The 15,896-nt window shown below is 40.3% G+C and overlaps 1 protein-coding gene across 6 annotated transcripts in view; it reads left to right on the top strand.

Moving 5' to 3' along the window:
* EML6 (EMAP like 6) overlaps window positions 1-15,896 on the top strand; it is a 262,431-nt gene that overhangs the window by 158,740 nt on the left and 87,795 nt on the right. For all 6 annotated transcript variants that reach the window (XR_004273049.1, XM_032292107.1, XM_032292109.1 and 3 more), the window contains 3 exons: window positions 7,079-7,197; window positions 9,507-9,693; window positions 12,025-12,130. Coding sequence is in view for 5 of the 6 variants with exons in the window: in XM_032292107.1 (XP_032147998.1) it covers window positions 7,079-7,197; window positions 9,507-9,693; window positions 12,025-12,130 (412 nt within the window). In the remaining variant the exon portion in view is untranslated. The remainder of the gene's footprint in view (window positions 1-7,078; window positions 7,198-9,506; window positions 9,694-12,024; window positions 12,131-15,896) is intronic.

Raw genomic sequence — 15,896 nt, 5'->3', positions numbered from 1 at the left:
TCTTGGTAGTAAAGCATAAATACACAGTAAAAAACAGATTGAGCTTTATGTACATTTAAATGGTACAATCAGCAGCACATTTTAGGTTCCAAGTTAGACCAAGATTGATCTTTGCTCTGTATCTCAGATCTGTTATGATGCATGAAGTTATGAAGGGAATGTAATTCCAAAGAGGGGTTTTAGGATAAAATTGTCATGACTCCTGAGGTCCACATTTTTCAAATCTCAGAATCACCAAGAGATTTCTGGCCGTAGAAGAAATAAAATATTTTATTTATATTTTACTGATACTTAATTTTCTTTTTTTTTTCCCATTTATTTATTTTATTGCATTTTAGGTTTTGGGGTACATGTGAAGAACATGCAAAATTGTTGCATAGGAACACACGTGGCAGTGTGATTTGCTGCCTTCCTCCCCATCACCTACATCTGGCATTTCTCCCCTTGCTATCTCTCCCCAGCTTCCCAACCCCCACCGTCCCTCCTCTATTTCCCCCCAACTGACCCCAGTGTGTAGTGCTCCCCTCCCTGTGTCCATGTGATCTCATTGTTCAACACCCGCCTATGAGCGAGAACATGCGGTGTTTGATCTTCTGCTCTTCTGTCAGTTTACTGAGAATGATGGTTTCCAGGTTCATCCATGTCCCTACAAAGGACCCTAACTCATCGTTTTTGATGGCTGCATAATATTCCATGGTGTATATGTGCCACATTTTCCCTATCCAGTCTATCGTCGATGGGCATTTGGGTTGGTTCCAGGTCTTTGCTATTGTAAACAGTGCTGCAATGAACATTCGTGTGCACGTGTCCTTATAGTAGAACGATTTGTAATCCTTTGGATATATACCCAGTAATGGGATTGCTGGGTCAAATGGAATTTCTATTTCTAGGTCCTTGAGGAATCGCCACACTGTCTTCCACAATGGTTGCACTAATTTACACTCCCACCAACAGTGTAAAAGTGTTCCTATTTCTCCACATCCTCTCCAGCATCTGTTGTCTCCAGATTTTTTAATGATCGCCATTCTAACTGGTGTGAGATGGTATCTCAATGTAGTTTTGATTTGCATTTCTCTGATGACCGGTGATGATGAGCATTTTTTCATATGTTTGTTGGCCTCATGTATGTCTTCTTTTGTAAAGTGTCTGTTCATATCCTTTGCCCACTTTTGAATGGGCTTGTTAGTTTTTTTCTTGTAAATCTGCTTTAGTTCTTTGTAAATTTTGGATATCAGCCCTTTGTCAGATGGGTAAACTGCAAAAATTTTTTCCCAATCTGTTGGTTGCCGATTCACTCTAATGATTGTTTCTTTTGCTGTGCAGAAGCTGTGGAGTTTGATTAGGTCCCATTTGTCTATTTTGGCTTTTGTTGTCAATGCTTTTGGTGTTTTGGTCATGAAGTCCTTGCCTACACCTACGTCCTGAATGGTTTTGCCTAGATTTTCTTCTAGGGTTTTTATGGTGTTAGGTCTTATGTTTAAGTCTTTAATCCATCTGGAGTTAATTTTAGTGTAAGGTGTCAGGAAGGGGTCCAGTTTCTGCTTTCTGCACATGGCTAGCCAGCTTTCCCAACACCATTTATTGAACAGGGAATCCTTTCCCCATTGCTTGTTTTTGTCTGGTTTGTCAAAGATCAGATGGTTGTAGATATGTTGTGTTGCCTCCGAGACCTCTGTTCTGTTCCATTGGTCTATATCTCTGTTTTGGTACCAGTACCATGCTGTTTTGATTACTGTAGCCTTGTAGTATAGTTTGAAGTCCGGTAGTGTGATGCCTCCCGCTTTGTTCTTTTTGCTTAGAATTGACTTGGCTATGCGGGCTCTCTTTTGGTTCCATATGAAGTTTAAGGTGGTTTTTTCCAGTTCTGCGAAGAAGGTCATTGGTAGCTTGATGGGGATAGCATTGAATCTGTAAATTACTTTGGGCAGTATGGCCATTTTCACGATATTGATTCTTCCTAACCATGAACATGGAATGTTTCTCCATCTGTTTGTGTCCTCTCTTATTTCGTTGAGCAGTGGCTTGTAGTTCTCCTTGAAGAGGTCCTTTACATTCCTTGTTAGTTGTATTCCTAAGTATTTTATTCTCTTTGTGGCAATTGTGAATGGAAGTTTGTTCTTGATTTGGCTCTCTTTAAGTCTGTTACTGGTGTATAGGAATGCATGTGATTTTTGCACATTGATTTTGTATCCTGAGACTTTGCTGAACTTGCTTATCAGTTTCAGGAGGTTTGGGGCTGAGACGATGGGGTCTTCTAGATATACAATCATGTCATCTACAAATAGAGACAATTTGACTTCCTCCTTTCCTATTTGAATGCCCTTTATTTCTTTTTCTTGCCTGATTGCTCTGGCTAGAACTTCTAATACTATATTGAATAGCAGTGGTGAGAGAGGGCATCCTTGTCTGGTGCCACATTTCAAGGGGAATGCTTCCAGTTTTTGCCCATTCAGTATGATATTGGCTGTTGGTTTGTCATAAATAGCTTTTATTATTTTGAGATACGTTCCATCAATACCTAGCTTATTGAGTGTTTTTAGCATAAAGGGCTGTTGAATTTTGTCAAAGGCCTTCTCTGCATCAGTTGAGATAATCATGTGGTTTTTGTCTTTGGTTCTGTTTATGTGGTGAATTACGTTTATAGACTTGCGTATGTTGAACCAGCCTTGCATCCCCGGGATGAAGCCTACTTGATCATGGTGGATAAGCTTTTTGATGTGCTGTTGCAATCGGCTTGTCAGTATTTTATTGAAGATTTTTGCATCTATGTTCATCATGGATATTGGCCTGTAGTTTTCTTTTCTTGTTGAGTCTCTGCCGGGTTTTGGAATCAGGATGATGTTAGTGTCATAAAATGATTTGGGAAGAATTCCCTCTTTTTGTATTGTTTGGAATAGTTTCAGAAGAAATGGTACCAGCTCCTCTTTGTATGTCTGGTAGAATTCAGCTGTGAACCCATCTGGACCTGGGCTTTTTTTGGGTGGTAAGCTCTTAATTGCTGCCTCAACTTCAGACCTTGTTATGGGTCTGTTCAGGGTTTCGGCTTCTTCCTGGTTTAGGCTTGGCAGGAGGCAAGTGTCCAGGAATTTATCCATTTCTTCCAGGTTTATTAGTTTGTGTGCATAGAGTTGTTTGTAATAATCTCTGATGATGGTTTGAATTTCTGTGGAATCTGTGGTGATATCCCCTTGATCGTTTTTTATTGCATCAATTTGGTTATTCTCTCTTTTCTTTTTTATTAATCTGGCTAGTGGTCTGTCTATTTTGTTGATCTTTTCAAAAAACCAGCTCCTGGATTTATTGATTTTTTGAAGTGTTTTTTGTGTTTCTTTCTCCTTCAGTTCTGCTCTGATCTTAGCTATTTCTTGTCTTCTGCTAGACTTTGAGTTTTTTTGATCTTGCTCCTCTAGCTCTTTCAGTTTTGATGATAGGGTGTCAATTTTTGATCTCTCCTTGCTTCTCATGTGGGCACTTATTGCTGTATATTTTCCTCTAGAGACTGCTTTAAATGTGTCCCAGAGATTCTGGTATGTTGTGTCTTCATTCTCATTGGTTTCAAAGAACATCTTTATTTCTGCCTTCATTTCATTGTTTATCCAGTCAACATTCAAGAGCAAGTTGTTCACTTTCCATGAAGCTGTGTGGTTCTGAGTTAGTTTTTGAATTCTGAGTTCTAACTTGATTGCACTGTGGTCTGAGAGACTGTTTGTTACGATTTCTGTTCTTTTGCATTTGCTGAGGAGTGATTTACTCCCAATTATGTGGTCAATTTTAGAGTAGGTGTGATGTGGTGCTGAGAAGAATGTATATTCTGTGGATTTGGGGTGGAGAGTTCTGTAAATGTCTATTAGGTTTGCTTGGTCCAGGTCTGAGTTCAAGTCCTGGATATCCTTGTTAATTTTCTGTCTGGTTGATCTGTCTAATGTTGACAATGGGGTGTTAAAGTCTCCCACTATTATTGTGTGGGAGTCTAAGTCTCTTTGTAAGTCATTAAGAACTTGCCTTATGTATCTGGGTGCATATATATTTAGGATCGTTAGCTCTTCTTGTTGCATTGATCCTTTTACCATTATGTAATGTCCCTCTTTGTCTCTTATGATCTTTGTTGCTTTAAAGTCTAATTTATCAGAGATGAGAATTGCAACTCCTGCTTTTTTTTGCTCTCAATTTGCTTGGTAAATCTTCCTCCATCCCTTTATTTTGAGCCTTTGTGTATCCTTGCATGTGAGATGGGTTTCCTGGATACAGCACAATGATGGGTTTTGTCTTTTTATCCAATTTGCCAGTGTGTGTCTTTTGATTGGGGCATTTAGTCCATTTACATTTAGGGTTAATATTGTTATGTGTGAATTTGATACTGCCATTTTGGTGCTAGCTGGCTGTTTTGCCCTTTAGTTGAGCTGGTACTTGTTGTTCCTTTATATGTGTAGAGCCTCTTTCAGGGGCTCTTGTAGAGCTGGCCCGGTGGTGACGAAATCTCTGAGTACTTGCATGTTCCCAAAGGATTTTATTTTTCCTTCACTTATGAAGCTTAGTTTGGCTGGATATGAGATTCTGGGTTGAAAGTTCTTTTCTTTAAGGATGTTGAATATTGGCCCCCATTCTCTTCTGGCTTGTAGGGTTTCTGCTGAGAGATCTGCTGTGAGTCTGATGGGCTTCCCTTTATGGGTAACCCGACCTTTCTCTCTGGCTGCCCTTAGTATTTTCTCCTTCATTTCGACCCTGGTGAATCTGACGATTATGTGCCTTGGGGTTGCTCTTCTTGACGAATATCTTTGTGGTGTTCTCTGTATTTCCTGGACTTGAATGTTTGCCTGCCTTGCTAGGTTGGGGAAGTTTTCCTGGATAATATCCTGAAGAGTATTTTCCAGCTTGGATTCATTCTCTTCGTCGCATTCGGGTACGCCTATCAAACGTAGATTAGGTCTTTTCACATAGTCCCACATTTCTTGGAGACTTTGTTCATTCCTTTTTACCCTTTTTTCTCCAGTCTTGCCTTCCCGTTTTATTTCATTGAGTTGATCTTCGACCTCTGATATCCTTTCTTCTGCTTGGTCCATTCGGCTGTTGATACTTGTGCATGCTTCACGAAGTTCTCGTGTTGCGTTTTTCAGCTCCATCAATTCACTTATATTCCTTTCTATTTTGTCCATTCTTGTTAGCATTTTGTCAAATCTTTTTTCAAGGTTCTTAGTTTCTTTGCATTTGGTTAGAACATGTTCTTTAAGTTCACAGAAGTTTCTTACTACCCACCTTCTGAAGTCTGATTCTGTCATTTCATCACACTCGTTCTCCATCCAACCTTGTTCCCTTGCTGGTGAGGAGTTGTGATCCCTTTTAGGAGGAGAGATGTTCTGGTTTCGGGTGTTTTCATCCTTTTTGCGCTGGTTTCTTCCCATCTTTAAGGATTTATCCACCTGTCGACTTTGTAGTTGCTGGCTTTCAGATTGGGTCTCAAATCTTTCAGATTGACATTCTGTTTGTTGATGATGAGGTTATTTCTGTTTCTTGGTTTTCCTTCTGACAGTCTGGCCCCTCTGCTGTAGGTCTGCTGAGGTTCACTCCAGGCCCTGCTTGCCTGGGGTTCACCTGCAGCAACTGCTGAACGGCAAGGGTTGTTACCAGTTTTCTTCTTCTGCTATCTTTGTCCCAGAAGGATACCCGCCTAGTGTCAATCTGATCTCTCTTTTATGAGGTGTCTTTTTGGATATATAGAGGTCAGGGAGCTGCTTGAGGAGACGGTCTCTTCTTTATAGGAGCTCAAATGGTGAGCTGCGAGCTCTGTTGTTGTTCATTCAGAGCTGCTGGGCAGGTACTTTTAGGTCTGCTGCAGCAGAACTCATAAACTGCTTTTTGTTCCCAGGTGCTTGTCCCAGGGATTTAGGGCTTTATTTATGAGTTTCCGTTATGCTGCCGCCTTCTTTTTTTTTTTTTTTTTTTCCTTCAGACCTGCCCAGCCCAGCAAGGAGGCAGCCTGGTCACTGTCGGCCTATAGCAGCTTTGCTGAGCTGCTGTGGGCTCCGCCCCGCTGCCGAGTGAACTTCCCTGCAGTCCTGTTTATATGGGTGTAGTTAGAACTGCTTTGGCAATGGAGGCCCGCCTCTGTTGGGGTGGAGTCTCTGCTGTGGCGGGTTGCCTTGGCAACGGCGGGCTGCCTCAGCAATGGCGGGTTGCTTTGGCAATGGCGGGCTGCCTCGGTAATGGCGGACGCCCCTCCCCCACAGAACTGGACTGTCCTGGATTCAGCTGCGCTTGCTGTGAAACTCTCAATCCAGAGTTTCTGGTTGCTGTTCTTTTGTGGGGGTGGAGCCAGCCGAGTCTGATCGCCTGGCTCCCTGCCTCAGAGCCTTTTTTAAGTTGGTGTTCCAGTCGCCTGTTGAAGAGGCGCCGGGGTCTGTTTGTTTTCCCCTGCGGCCACTCACTGCGCTGTCTTAAACAGCGGCACTGAGGTTTGTGGCGCTTTTTTTTTGCCCTGGAATCTACTGTCCTGGTTCTCTGCTCAGTCCCCTTTTTGAACCAGTGTATGTGCGACTTCCCGTGGCTCCAATCGCCAGCCAAAAGGGCCCCCGGACTGGTGTATTTTGTACGGAGAACCGCAGCTCCGGGGCGCCGACAAAGCAGCCGCGCGGGGCAAAGCAGCGGCGCTGGCGCTGGCCGAAACAGCCGCGCTGGCGACCATGGAGCACCTCCGCCCGGGAATTTCCTAGTCTGTGGGCAATAAAAACGCGGTGTCCACTCACCCTCTGCGCTTTCACTGGGAGCTGCAGTCCTGAGCTGTTCCTGAACAGCCATCTTGGATCGTCCCCCCCGATACTTAATTTTCTTTAAAATTTACTAATATATATTTTAGATGTTAAGAAAACAGTAACAAATCAACAGATTATTTTAAAATCCCAGTTATTAAAAATATTTTATATTAGTTTTGTTTATTAGGAAAAAGTAATATTCAGTCTTATGTCTTATGTTTTCCAAAACATTGTATTAAAGCAATTAAAGATTTTACAAGAATGCCAAGAGACTGATGTTTGTGGAACCTGATGAAAGGCATCTCACCCAGATGTTTCTGTTGTACTTTAAGGTTTACAAAGAAGATCTACCTCAGCTAAAGCAACAAAGTAAAGAGAAAAACCACATAGTGCCCTTCCTCAAACGAGAAAAGGCTCCCGAGGACAGCTTGAAACTCCAGTTCATACACGGGTAGGTGGTCTGTCATAAGCACCTGTGCCTCTTCCTCTCTCTGTCTGGCTGTCACCAGCCTTAGCACCAGGCTTTAGGGGTCCTCTCTCCTCAGTGTCGTCCTCCTTCAGGCTAGCTCTTCCCTGCAACGTGTACTTGCACCTGTGGTTGCTTTTTAAAGTATGACTCTCTGTCCAGTTTTCTCGTTGATGTTCTGTGGCTATCACAATGTGATTGTCTCTAGATTTCTCAGACTTCATGTGATTCCATGACATCAAGACTACTGCTGCTCATTGCTGCTGTATTTTTTTCTCATCACCATCTTCACTTCCTCTTTCTCCTTTCCTCTAATCCCCTGCTCTGTTCACTGGCTCCACCATAGGACAGCATTTTCTTCAAATATTTTTTGCACATGTGCCCAACATAACTTTGAATTTTGTAAAATTATATGGACCCTTGCATATTTTAAGTAGACAACTAAAACTTTTTAGTGTAACTTTAAATGGTTGAGAAGACTGTATCTGTATTATGAATACATCAGTCCTTTAAGTGGATGCAAAGGAACCTAAATGCCATAAATATTTGATTCTCACTATTATCAAATTAAAAAATATGTGTGACAAAAAACAGCAGCTCCCCCTGTAATCCTAGCACTTTGGGAGACCGAGGCAGGTGGATCACTTGAGCCCAGGAGCTCTAGACCAGCCTGGGCAACACGGTGAAGTCTCATCTCTACAAAACCTAGCCAGATGTAGTGACATGCACCTCTAGTCCCAGCTACCCAGGAGGCTGAGGTCGGGGAATCGCCTGAGAGGGAAGGTCTAGGCTGCAGTGAGCCACGATCTTGCCACTCCAGCCTGGGTAACAGAGGGAGACCCTGTCTCAAAGGGCGAAAAAAATGCATGAACAAATCCTTCTATAACAGGAGAATATTTTATATCATTCATATTTCTACTTAAGCTCCTATCTCCATTCTAATTTTTCCATAAAATTTTACCCTAACATAATGTGTGTATGCTTGAGAGTTCTTTGTCACTATATCATACCCTCTGCAAGAAAAAAAATTATCTTCTGGGATCATAAGACTGTACCTCAGCCCAATACAGTATCCACTAGCCACATACATGGCCACCGAGCACTTAAAATACGGCTGTTCTGAGAAAAAATGTGCTCTGTGTGTAAAATGCACACCAATTTTGAAGACTTACTATGAAAAGAGGAATGCAAAATATCTTACAAGCTTTTATATTGATTACATGTTGACATAGTAATGTCTTAGATGTGTACTGGATTTAAAAATGTTACTCAAATAAATTTCATTTTTTTCTAATGTGGCAACTAACAAGTTTTTAATTACTTAGGATCATGTTATTTTTTCTATTAGATAGTGCTGCTCCATTAACCATTTCTTTGATTGAATTATAATTATTTGTAAAAATTGACTAAATCAACATAAATATATTACTAATTGTGACATATAATTATTAAGCACAGAAAACTTTTATTGGAAATTATTTTAATATAGTGGATTGGTTTTCAGTTGCAAAATTGGTGCGTGTATATTACTTATTGTTAGAATGTAGTAAAATTAAGTATTGAGTCTATTCCCAGTTTGCATTTTTTTATAGATGTAAGCACTAAGAAAGTCTATTCTCTTTAAAGTAGGTAAGAGTGGAGGCAATTTTATCATAGCGATTTTACTCAATTCTTCAAACTCCTATGATAGGCCAAAAAAGTCATATTTGATTTTGATATATCACAAAATGATGATCTTTCAGCTGATAATTCCATTAAGTCTCTGTACAATTTTGTTGAAAGCAAAGAATTGAAAATCCCTTGATTTGCAGGATTTCTTAGCCAGTCATTAGAGTTGTTTTCTTTCGACATCCTTGCTTGTATTTTGAATTCTTCATTTGTTTTGGTGTCCCTGGAAGGGTCTATGCTCCAGAGTAATACACCGGAGTAGGATTTCAGATGGAGGAGAGGAATGGCTTTCTACAGTGGGAGTAAGGCGTTTATGAGAGGGGAGATTGGGAAGGGAATACATGAACCTCATCACAGATGATCATTTTTAAGAAAAAGTGCACACAATAGCTGAGGATTTGGGAACAGATTATGTTACAATGGTCAGTGCCCGTGTGCCTCTTTGAAAGTCATCTCATGCCCTCAGACAGCCACATATCCTCATTTAAACATTGCTGTCCTATGTGACACCTGGGGTTCCACTTGTACGTGTGCATGCCAGTATGTTAGCCTTGTGTCTGACACCTTCCGCTCCATGTGTTTGCTTTTCGTTCAACCACTGTGCATTTCTCGGACCTGTGCTTTAGTTATAGAGGCTACGACTGTAGAAACAATCTGTTCTACACACAAGCTGGAGAAGTAGTCTACCACATTGCTGCAGTTGCTGTCGTGTATAACCGGCAGCAGCATTCCCAGAGGCTGTACCTGGGGCACGATGATGACATTCTCAGCCTGACCATCCATCCAGTGAAGGACTATGTGGCCACTGGGCAGGTACGTATCTCCTGTAAAACTGAGGCCTAGCCAAAAAGAGAATTTTTAAACCGGTTTACATATTAGAAATTCAAGAAGTATTTGGTAGAAATAAACATGACATAGGAAGGTGAAGGTTGAGTGAACATTGGATCATTCCATGATGATGGCAGAATCAACCAAAGCATTCTAGCACTACTGGGAAACCTCTGAGGAGTTCTTTTCCTGGAATGATGAGATACATGAATGGGACCAGCTAAAACTAAAATAGTGCAAGTTTTGTCAAGGAGTAGCTTTTTATATTTCCTCACTGTGTGCCCAGGACTTAGTATATCCTAGGTACTCAATAAATATTAGCCAGGCGCAGTGGCTCATGCCTGTAATCCCAGGACTTTGGGAGGCTGAGGCAGGCAGATCAGGAGGTCAGGAGTTTGAGACCAGCCTGGCCAACATGGTGAAACCCTGTCTTTACTGAAAATACAAAAATTAGCTGGGTATGGTGGCATACACCTGTAGTCCCAGCTACTAGGGAGACTGAAGCAGAAAAATCACTTTAACCTGGGGGGCTGGGTGGGGGTTGTACTTGAGCCAAAATTGTACCACTGCACCCCTGCCGGGAAAAAGAGCAGAACTTTTTCAAAAAAAAAAAAAAAAAAAAAAACAAAACAAAAAAAATATATATATGTATATTTTTTGAATGAACCATTTAAAAATACTGTAACATCTAGAGTATAATTATTTTTGTAAGACTTAAAACCATCAGAATTTTGACTAATTTATATTTTAGCCTTATAAAAACACTTTGAATTTTATCTGAGCTTTTTTTTGAAATGCCTAAACCTTGGATTGAGTCTGTAATTGAAAAAGCTACTATAAACAGGGACCCTGTACAATCATTTGGGGGTGGAAAGAGAAAAGTAATAGTTAATTTATTAAACAAAGGCTGTTAAACTTGGATGTATTACCTTGCTGGCTAAAGAGTAATATTGTCAAAAGTATTTTTAGTTTTTTCTTTTCCTCAAATGTATAGATTATATTTTTGTTCAGTTTCTTTTATCATGAGTGTTTAATTGCAGATAATACTTAACTGGTGTTGACTACCTAAGTGGCAAATTCTGAGAAGAAATTCTTGGTATAATGTCAGGTTAACATGAAACAAACCCTTTTCCTGAAACTTGACATGCAGGTGGTAAAGCCTTTAAACAGAGTTCATAACCTGGGGTTCATGAAATCCACGAAGGAAAATGAGAGCATGAGGGGAGTCAACCCCTAAAAAGGGGTATTTTGGGGGAAAAGGGATCTATAGCATTTAACCTGTTTTTAAAAGGGTTACAATCCTCTGAAGGGTAAGGGCCTGCCATTGGTTTATACATGAATTTGCTGGCCCTCCAACTGAAAATTAGAGACCTGTTGTGTTAGCTGATGTTATTAGGTTTTACAAGTAATTGATCATTGTTTTGCTTTTTCACTTACCCTTATTTTTTTGTCTGTCTTATAAACAGACGGTGCTTGATTCATGTGTATTTAATAGCCTTTTTTTTTTTTTTAAACTAAAAGCCAGACATTGGTTTTTTTACATAAACCCCCGAGGAGATAGTGCACTCAATACTGTATTTGATGGAAGGTAAACCAGTGGCAAACAGTATTCCAGCAGCCACCTGCAGGAGACTGGATAGACCTCTAGGAGTGGCCCGATGCTGCTCAATTATGCCTATAGCTTTATTTCCCATTTTTTCTTTTAAAATCATCGTACCCAGCAGGTTTCTCCCCACAGCATATTACAAGTGAGAAAACCACTGTACTATTACAATTTTCTTCATTGTTGGGGATTAGTGTGTTAGAAGCTTGTATCCCTGCAAAGATAATCCATCTTAATGAAAGATAGTTATACCATGAAAATGTTATTTCCCAGGGGCAGAAGTGGGGCGAGGCCTCCTCCTGGTGGGTAGCATAATTGAGAATGGGTAAAATAACTCTGGATAGCATCAAGGTACAGGTGAGTTCCCGGACTGAGAAGCAGAATCTTGTGTCAAACTGAGAAGGCAGGAGAGGGAATGGTAGAAGTAACTGACGAAAACAAGGCACAGTGGACATTTGAATTGGCCTTCAATGCCCAGCATCAGGTTAGGCTCTGCTGGAACTCCACCTGACGGCCAAGACAGGCCTCTTAGAGACACAATGTCACAGTTTCCTCATCTCAAAAATAAATGAGTTGTACCAGATGATTTCCTAGGCTCCTCCTAGTCTCCAAATGGGTTTATCTTGGTTTCTGAGCAGTGTTTCACTCTAAGGAACAAAATCATTGTTAGTGCAACTTAGTAGTAGTTAATAACACTCATCCTCTTATTTAAGGTTGGAAGAGATGCTGCTATTCATGTGTGGGACACACAAACTCTAAAATGTTTGTCACTATTGAAAGGCCAACATCAGAGAGGTGTGTGTGCACTTGATTTTTCAGGTAAGACCCAGAGTCCTTGACAGATGGTTCTACATTTAGAGAGAGAGCGTGTGAGAGACAGAGAGAGAGAGAGAGAAAGAGTGAGTGTGTACTTAAACTTCCTCTCACTTAGTTGTTCTTTTTGTATTGAAGTGCACGCTCTGTGTATGCCAGCTACCTACTCTCAGACTGGGAATCATACATGGGAATACCTCACCAAAAAATGTGGCCTTTAGATTATATATCCCTTCCCATCTTCCTCATTTCTTCTCTCCCAAGTCATTACCCAGAGCTCACACTGTGTTCTGTATTTGCTTGAGCAATTTGAAATCCAGAGCAGCTGTTGCTGTTGATTTAGTTGCAAATGTCTGGCAGTGACTCAGAACATCAATTTCATCTCTCCAAATGAGTGGGAGCACATCACTCCTGATTTAAAATACAAAGAACTCGAGAGAAGGCTGCATTCTCTGCAGAGGGCCACTTGACAACATTGGTATTTGGGAAGTAACTTTTACGTTGAAAAAATAGAACTGATGTTTTCATCTCCTTAATTTAAAATTTGAACATAGTGTCATAAAAAAAAACTGATGAAAATAATTTTCTTTAGAGTAAGTTTTCTTTAAGCTAGCATTTAAGAATAAGCGCCTATCACAAAAAGTATTTCTACATAGAAATTTTTAATTTCAACTGTAGAAATTAGACCAATAGGGAAAAAATTCTAAACTTTCTACAGAAAGCTGATTTTGTAATTTTTTTCCTAAATTTTATTCAAGTGCTTAGTAAGTATAACATGTATAATGTTATTAAATTCCAAGACTCCACAAACCTGAGCTCTCTCCCCTGTTCCTTCCTCTCCCTGTTCAAGCCCTCACTCCCTCTCATCTGTGCCACGGTAATCATGCTGGTCTCTGATGCCATCCCCACTTCCTCAGTCCATCCTACCCTTTTCTGGAGGCTTCCAAAAGCATAGTTACCATTGCCACTACATGGATTCCCCTTGGTTGGCTGACTCAGTGTGGAGCCCTTGAGATATCCATGGCCTTCCATGATCTGGCCTTAACCTTCCTTAGCAGCGTTTTTCATCTCCCACCCCGCAGTCCATTAGTGCTCCTTTACATCTGTCTAACTGGATGTCTAACTCCTTTACATCTGTTGAACTGTGGATGTCTAACTCCTTACGTCTGTCTTGCCCTTCTTTTGCCATGTTCTTTGCTTATGCTTTTCTCATGTGTCTTTTCAAGTCCTACCATCCTTTAAAGTCAAGTTGGAAGTTTTCTCTTCCAACTTCACAGGGAGAAATAACCTGTCCTTTTTTCTGCATCCCTTAGCCCTTTGTTGTCATTGCTCTTGTGGCACCCATCCAGAGTCCGTGTGGCACGTAGTATTTGTGTCAGCATCTCCATACGTTTCACACACAGTAACCACTTGGCAGCAGAGCCCATCTCTCCCCTCCCTACTACACAGGCCAGACTGCTGTGGAGATAGAAGCTGCTAAAAAAAAGTAAATGACTAAATGAACAAATGAGGTTCTGCTTAATGCACTGTCTTGCCTTTCCCTATTATTATGAGAATTTTACATTATAAGCCACGTTTGAGTGAAAACTACCTTCATTGCCTGACCAGTGCAACATGGGGCAGTTTTTAGTTTTTGTAACATGCCTGTTCTCTCATACTACAAACTGCTCTACAAATCTGAGCTGCTGTGTCATTGTTAGAAGTTATTCAATGCCTTCGGTGACTATTAAATTAGTAAAAATCAAGGCTAAACAGCTCAGACTTTGGTGACATGAGGTAGGAGAAGGTGTCAGTATCGAGGGAGAGAGAATGACTCCGTATACCGCATGCCAGTTTAATAACACAGTCAGTAATTCACGCAATAAACAGTAAATACAAAGTCCAAACTCCTAGAAGTCTGATGGACATGCAGTTTTAAAATAGGTGTGCAGTAAAACCTAACAGGAAACTGTAATTTTAGTTCAAATATGATTGTATTTCAAAGATATGGATGAATTCCTTCTGCTTTTTGTTCTCCATAGTTGCACTCCTCAGTGGTCAGACTGCCTTTTTCCTAAAATTAATTTTGCTGGCAGACATATATGTCTATACTTAAGTAATGACATTAATAAGTATGCTTTAGAAGAGTGGTGAAATGCCTGTTAAAGTAGCAAAAATAAACAACAATAGCTAAATGTTGACACGATTATAGGGAATCCTATATATTCTTACTTTTGGCAGCACTAAAAATTGTCTCAATTCTAGCAAACAACCTGGCTTTATTATAATAAAGCCATAATTCAAAATGACAAGTACCAAGACTGCATTTTATGTACATTTCAATGTATCAAGATAACAAAGAAAAAATTCAACTCAAAACACTATCACTGATTGCAAATGAAAATATGCACATGTGTATTAGCATATAAACAAGTGGCAGGAAATTTAGAGTAATATAGAATTTGATCATTAGGTTATTTTTTTTCTATAGAGTTGATTAATTTTCTGTTTTTAAAAATCAAAATAATTAGCTTGTGCTATTTAAATACCTTTGGAGGAAGAGATTAACAGATCAAAGACATTAATTATGAGATGAGTTGGTAGCAATAAGCTGGTACCTAGTAATGTGGTCTCTGCATTTCAGATAGCTAACATTTCTTCCTGGCTTATTAGTTTTATAGAAGAAAGAATAAGAAATAAAGTGAGCTTAGAAACCTTTTTTCCATGAGGCAGCCCTTAGATCATTGCCTGGTTAGAGAAATCAGATACTCTGGAGGAGCTAAGGAGTTCGATTCTGTGACTGCTTCTAATTCCCATCTTGGGCACATGAATTCCCAAATATGAAATATTTTGTGCATAAGAAGCGTATGTCAGTATTTTAACAATACAGTCACCATTCTCCAGATAACAATCACGGGGAAAGAGCCAGTTTTTCAGCAAATGTGTTGTTTTTGATTATGAAAATTCACCTTTTTGTCTTACAGGTTAAGTAGGATGTCAGTATATAAATGGTAGAAAGGGATCTGATAGTTTTAGAAAGTACTGAGGACTTCCTAAAAAGTGGTGGTGGGACCTGTGGTGACTCCTGAATGTGTGAGCTGAGGCCTCTTTGGTTTAATTTCTATTGATAAAATAGAAAATTTAGTCTGTGTTATAAGAATACAATTTGAGTCTTAAACGCCTGCACCACTTTATATGCTGAGAATGGAGATCCGGAAGTTTGGTAGGGTGGCCTGAGTAAAAGTCAACGGTGGCCAATCCCAAGGCAGAACCCAGCTCCACTGCGAGAGTCACCAGACCTGGGTTTGTCAGCAGGCAGGAGGCATGCGAGGAGTTCTCTTTGGGTGTCAGGCCACCTCCTGCCCCTTTCCTTTGCCAGTGCTAGTGTGAATGCAGGGTCACACTCATTAGTTATGATTTAGCTAGTGCTCCTGTGTGCCTGAGTCAGTGCTGCTGTCGCTGCCCAGCTCTTAGGAGTCAGATCATTTTGGAGGTTTTGTGGACACCTACTGATAGTGTGCTTGTTTCTTGGAAAATAAGTTGTCCTGAAAATATAAAGCAGGCAAACAATGTGAAAACTAGGCAACAAATAAGCAGAGTTATGTGTGAGGATTTAGATGACTTGCCACTTTGTAAGAGCAAACAAAAGACATTTCTTAGGACAGAATTTGTAACTGTGGGTTACATGGACAAGAAGGAATGAATTTATCTCAGTTGAGAACCTGTTTTAACTCAGTATTTATTACTGTCTTGGGAAAGGGGAACCATTTTTGTTGCGTGCTTGCAGTGAGGA

The sequence above is a fragment of the Sapajus apella genome, unplaced genomic scaffold (assembly GCF_009761245.1).
Source record: "Sapajus apella isolate SASKATOON/1434 unplaced genomic scaffold, GSC_monkey_1.0 scaffold26, whole genome shotgun sequence".
NCBI lineage: Eukaryota > Metazoa > Chordata > Mammalia > Primates > Cebidae > Sapajus > Sapajus apella.
Note: the sequence above shows the minus strand (reverse complement) of the source record. Positions and strands in the feature narration are given on the sequence as shown.